Below are 6,001 nucleotides of genomic sequence, written 5' to 3'. Positions count from 1 at the left end.
GTTCTGTTAAGTTCTATTAAGATCAATTTCTGTTCAGTTTCAGTACTGTTGACTTTAAGTTCTCTTAAGTGTACTTTCTGTTAAGTTCAAGTGACGTTGAGTTTCAGTGAAGCTAAGTTTAAGTTCTGTTGAAATATGCTTGTTTACATTACAAGATACAATTCTTTTGTTATGGAGATGAGTGACATAAAGTTTGCATGAAGCTAACTTCTGTTGATATCTGCTCATTTAAATTACAAGATATAGTTCTTTTGTTATAGACATAAGATGGAACCAACTGAAACAATTATGATGAAAATTTGCTAAGCAACTGTTTAAGAATATAGGATAATAAATTGTGTAAAATAGGTGAAGATGCAGTTTATTAGATACTTGATTTCATCAAAGATTCCATGGGTATAAATGTTCTGCACTGGTCACTTAATTATTTATAACAATCTCTGCTATTTTATCTTCCATAGGAAGCACTGAAGACCGAGTAACAATTCCAAATTATGCCTGTTATTAACTGCAAGCTGTTTAGTGCTTTCTTTCTTGCTTTTATTTTGCTTTATCGTCATATATGCATAAATGTGTGGAAAAATATTATCTTGACTTCTTAAGACAGTTACTGTTGCTGTATTAATGATTCTGAATATGTTGTTAATGTCATAACGTGAATTCACTGACCTTTGGTTATTTGCAGTTAACATATCTTTATGTAGCTATCTGAAAGACGTATAATTTTAAGAAACTTTCCCAACTGCTATTATTGAGAGGCTTGTTTTTAGGATATGTTAGGGATATCCTTCCAGTTAAGGCCTTGGATATGTTAGAGATACCCTTCCAGTTAAGTCCTTGGCTCTGGCCAAACCCTGGCCCTAGCTGGTTGGACGTATGCCAACAGACCCAGATGTTTCTGCACTAAAAATGTACTTGGGTCACTTTGACTTGCCGATTTGGGCTTATACAGGCTGGACCCCCTTTTGAGATAAGCTTGGAAGCCTTTCTTGGGAATGGTTCTCCAGGTCCTCACTGCAAAACAGGGCTTGCCAGCTATTGCAGACTTCGGGTGATGGTATAGTATTTAGGGAATTGTGATGTATCAGTCTTAATCACCATCCTGTCTCTTGTGTGCTACTGATTTTGTGTATTGCCTTGCTTATTTCTGCTTGATGTGAGTTTATTGCTTTACCACATGTATTGTCTTACTTTGATGCTGCCTTCCTGTTCATAGCAAGAGATGCGCATGTGGTCAAAAAAACAAAGAAGGGGGAATACGGCTCCTCAAGAACATTTAGATAATGTAATATTTACACTAGAAATTTTGAAAGCAGATCATCAAATTTGATCCCTGGCAGAGCGATACTGCTCTGAAGATTTGCGTGTGCAGAACCAATTTCTAAAAGTTTTTACGTAAGGATCCACAATTGGGTGTGCAATGGCAAGGCCTAGCTGGTTTACTAACCTAGGGGAGAAGGTATACATGTGTTTTATTGCCAGCAGGTCTAAAGTGGTTACTTGCTCATCTGGACAAATATCGATCACCTCCAAAAAGATGAGGCTCAGTGAGAGGAAAAATTACCTTATCACCATCCAGCCCTCATGGTCAAGGCAGGAGCAGGGGTGGGACTGCCAGGAACATGGCTATGCCTGGAGGCTTACAGAGGCAGGCTGACAACAGAGGCCTTGTGTCCCACTGCACTCACCATCACGTTATTGTGTTCTTGCTGACCTCCTTCAGTTATCCCTTGTTCCATGCTTCCAGAAAGACACTCAGTAATGTCAAAGTCAGCATTTCCAGCTAATGGACTTCCTCCTGCTTAAACAGCATGGCCCCTGAGGTCCAGCCATATGAACTTTGGAGCAGTAGCCATTCACTTCCACTTTTTGGGGACACTGGACATTATCTTTTTGTTCTCCTGTGCTGTGGTTCTCTTTGTCAGTGGCATGGTTGTATCTGATGGGTTTTTATTGATTGTGATCTGTATTCCATGTATCTTATCCTGTATCCAGCAGATGACCAGTAACAGTCTTAATAAGAAAATGGTCTTACAGGTGCAGACTGTTTTGGCATCAGGGTACACAAACCCTTCACACAAAAAACAAAGAACGGGGGGAATTGTTGCATATAGGTAAAACCTTACAAAGGGAAGGCCTTGTAAAATCATGGCTCAGGCCTGCTACTTTGGCTAAGCAGAAATAGACTAGGGGAAAGTGACTCAGCTGAATTAGAGGTAGAAAAACAAGTTATGTAACCATCACGTGTCCACATCCTGGTGTACGGTGGTTGGTTGAGTTATGTTTATTATAATTTAAAACTATGTAACTGATAACCGGCTAACTGCTTAAAAAGGTTGGGTTTTTACAATAAAGGGCTCTCCTTTGCACCTGCCTGGGGACCCTGTGTCACTTCGGACCCTCACTTCACACTTCGTTATGTTCAGGTGGAACTTTCTGCACACGTTCCTGCCCGTTGCCTCTTGTCCTATTGCTTGGCACCACAGAGAAGAGCCTGGCTCCATCCTTTAGGCATCCCCCCTTCAGATACTTTATATACATTGTTAAGATCCCCTCATTCTTTTCAAGGCTGAATAGGCCCAACTCTCTCGGCCTATCCTAATAAGAGAGGTGCTCCAGTCCCTTAATCATCTTTTTTGCCCTCCAATGGACTCGCACCAGGAGCTCCTTGTCTCTCTTGTACTGAGGAGCCCAGAACTGGACATAGCACTCCAGGTGAGGCCTCACCAAGGCTGAGTAGATGGGCAGGATCACCTCCCTTAACCTGCTGGCAATGCTCTTCCTAATGCACCCAAGGATACCCATGACCTTCTTGGCAACGAGGGCACCGCTGTTTCATGGACAAGTTGTTGTCCACCAGGACACCATGGTCCTTCTCTGCAGAACTGCTTTTCAGAAGGTCATCCCCCAGCCTGTACTGGTGCCCAGGGTTATTCCCTAGGTGCAGGACTCTTCATTTGCACTTGTGTAATTTCAGACAGTTCATTTCTGCCTGTCTCTCCAACCGGTCAAGGTCCTTCTGAATGCCTGCACAGCACTCTTGGATATTGGCCACTCCTCCAGGTTTGTGTCATCAGCGAATTTGCTGAGGAGGCATCTACCCTTTCAGTCAAGTCACTGATGAACAAGTTAAACAATACCGGGCCCAGTATTGAATCTTGGAGGACACCACTAGTGACAGGCCTACTAGACCCTTTAGTGCTGAACATGACACTCTGGGATCTGCCGTTCAGCCAGTTCTCAGTCCATCTCACTGTCCACTCATCCAGTCCATACTTCCTGAGTTTGCCTATGAGGATGTTGTGAGGGACAGTGTTGAAAGCTTTGCTGAAGTCCAGGTAGACAATATCCACTGCTCTCCCCTCATCCATCCAGGTAGTTGTTTCATCATAGAAGGCAATCAGGTTGGTCAAGCATGATTTCCCTTTAGTGAATTCATGCTGACTACTCCTGATTACCTTCTTGTCCTCCATGTGGATAGAGATGGCCTCCAGAATGAGGTGCTCTGTTGCGTTTCTCACGGCCATTTGTCCGGTGGGGGGAAAAACTTGGGCTCTCAATATGAGAGATCAGCAAGCTTCCGTTTATTGATTAGAGCATCAGACCTTTATACAGTAATTAATTAGCTAATGCATATTCTGTAACCCAAGCCACCCATTGGTTATTCTGTACATGTCAGTCCCACCTTTGTGCTTACATTCCTTAAGAATTAAACTTTCTTTTTCTCAGGCTGTTTTTAGCCACTGTATCTCTGCTCAAGGCTATAGCGGCCTTGTTACTTTCAGAGCTTCGTTAGCTGAGCTCGTTATTTTCTAAACTCTCAAGACACCTGGAATAGGTCGACGTGACCTCTGGTATGCAATCATTCCTCAACAGTTCTCCATCACCTTTGTAGGGATTGAGGTGAGACTGATTGGCTGGTAGCTCCATGGGTCCTACTTCTTGCCCTATTTGAAGAATGGAGTGGCATTTGCTTTCTTCCAATCTTTGGGGACCTTTACTGGCCACCACAACCATTTAAAGATGATTGTGAACATCCTATCAGCCTACAGACTTGTGGCTGTCAAGTTTGCCTAGGTATTCTCTGACCCAATCCTCCTTGACCAAGGGCAATTCTTCCTTTCTAACATACCTTTACCCTGTTCTCCTGGGTCAGAGATCCCTGAGGACTAGTCTTATCGGTGATGACCAATGTAAAGAAGGCATTCAGAAACTCTGCCTTCTCTGTGTCCTCCAGGGTTACACCAGGGCCTCCCCTCCATTTACTAATGGGCCCACATTATCCTGTTTTCCTTTTGTTATTGATGTATTTGAAACAGCTTTTCTTCTTGTCTTTGACATCCTTGGCCAGGTTTAATTCTAGATGTGCCTTTGCCTTTCTCATCTCATTTCTTCTTTGACAACCTCTATATTCATTCCAAGTGATCTGACCCTGCTTCTACCTCCTATGTGTTTCCTACTTGTGCTTAAGTAATGACAGGAGTTCTTTATTCATCCACGCAGGTCTCTTGCTCCCTGTGCCAAATTTTTTGCTCATCCTTGGGATGCATTGTTCTTGAGCCTGGAGGAAGTGATCCTTGAATATCAACCCCAACTCTTGGACCACTCTTCCCTGTGGGGCCTTTTCTCATGGGATTCTTCCAAGAAGATCCCTAAAGAGGCTAAAGTTATCTCTCAAGAAGTCCAGGGTTGTAATCTTACTTGCTGTCCTGCTTCCTCCTTGCCCAATAGTGAACTCCACAATCTCATGGTCACTAGAGCCAAGGCTGCCCCCAACCTTTACATCTCCAATAAGGCCTTCCCTGTTTGTTAGTTTAAGGTCAAGCAGCATACCATTCCTTGTGGGATCCTCCACTACCTGTGACAGGAAGTCGTCATCAATGCTTTCCAGGAACCTCCTGGACTGTTTGTGCTTCACTGTGTTGCTTTTCCAGCAGATGTCAGGGTAGTTCAAGTCTCCCACAAGAACCAGGGCCTGAAACTGTGAGGCTGCTTCTAGTTGCCTGTAGAAGGCCTCATCCACTTCCTCCTCCTGCTCAGGCAGCCTGTAGCACACACCCACAACAGTGTCACCCTTACTAGTCTGCGCTGTTATCCTAACCCAAAAGCTCTCGACCCGCTTGTCATCCGCCCCAAAGCAGAGCTCAATACATTCTATGTGTAGCCTCACAGAGAGGGCAACTTCACCACCGCGCCTTCCTGATGTCTCTCCTAAACAGCATGTAGCCCTTCATGACAACATTCCAGTCATGAGAGCTATTCCACCATATCTCTGTAATCACAATGTGATCAAAGCCTTGTGACTGCACACAGATCTCTAGTTCTTCCTGTTTGCTCCCCACCCTGTGTGCATTGGTGTACAGGCACTTCATAGAGGTATTTTAATGTGTGTTAATATCCTGGTGGGAGTGCAAGGGGATGCCCCATAGTCCTGTCTTGTAGTCACTGCTTGTACTTGTTGGAGGTATTCCCTCTTGAACCTCCTTTTGCTACTTGAATAGTCACCATAGCTCTCCGCTTCCCACACCTTCTCTCTGTCAAAGACTGGCTTTGTCCCTGTCCCCCTTCCTATCTACTTTAAAACTCTCTCAAGGAGCCCTGCTAACTCCGGAGCCAAGATCCTTTTCTCCCTTTGAGACAGGTAGACCCAAATTGTTCCCAGCAGGCTCAGTGTCATGTCAACTGACCTATGACCAAAATCCACAAAATTCAGCTAGTAACACCAGTCCTGAAGCCAGGTATTCATCTGCATAATCTTCCTTTTTCTTGCTCCATCATTCCTTGAAACTGTGTCCCAGTTTAGGGCAAATTTGGTAGACAATTTCCAAAGGAGGGCCCCTCCAGAAAGCAAACCCACACGGCCCCTCCCCGCAACCGGTTCGGGAAGAATTCCTCGGAGAGAAGTGGAAAGAACCTGTTTATTTAACCGGCGCAGCACCCCCCAGCACACAAAATGAACAATACCAGATGATACCACTCTGAAAAAAGATGACAAATTCAG

The 6,001-nt window shown here is 44.3% G+C and overlaps 1 protein-coding gene across 1 annotated transcript; it reads right to left on the bottom strand.

Annotated features, from left to right (window-relative positions):
* Positions 1 to 2,769: 2,769 nt before the first annotated feature.
* Positions 2,770 to 4,882, bottom strand: LOC115949049. Its single transcript, XM_031065268.1, has one exon. The coding sequence runs from the start codon at positions 3,525 to 3,527 to the stop codon at positions 3,009 to 3,011; it is 519 nt and encodes a 172-aa protein (XP_030921128.1). The 5' UTR covers positions 3,528 to 4,882; the 3' UTR covers positions 2,770 to 3,008.
* Positions 4,883 to 6,001: the final 1,119 nt, after the last annotated feature.

Source organism: Geospiza fortis, unplaced genomic scaffold (genome assembly GCF_000277835.1).
Source record: "Geospiza fortis unplaced genomic scaffold, GeoFor_1.0 scaffold293, whole genome shotgun sequence".
NCBI classification, from domain to species: domain Eukaryota; kingdom Metazoa; phylum Chordata; class Aves; order Passeriformes; family Thraupidae; genus Geospiza; species Geospiza fortis.
Note: the sequence above shows the minus strand (reverse complement) of the source record. Positions and strands in the feature narration are given on the sequence as shown.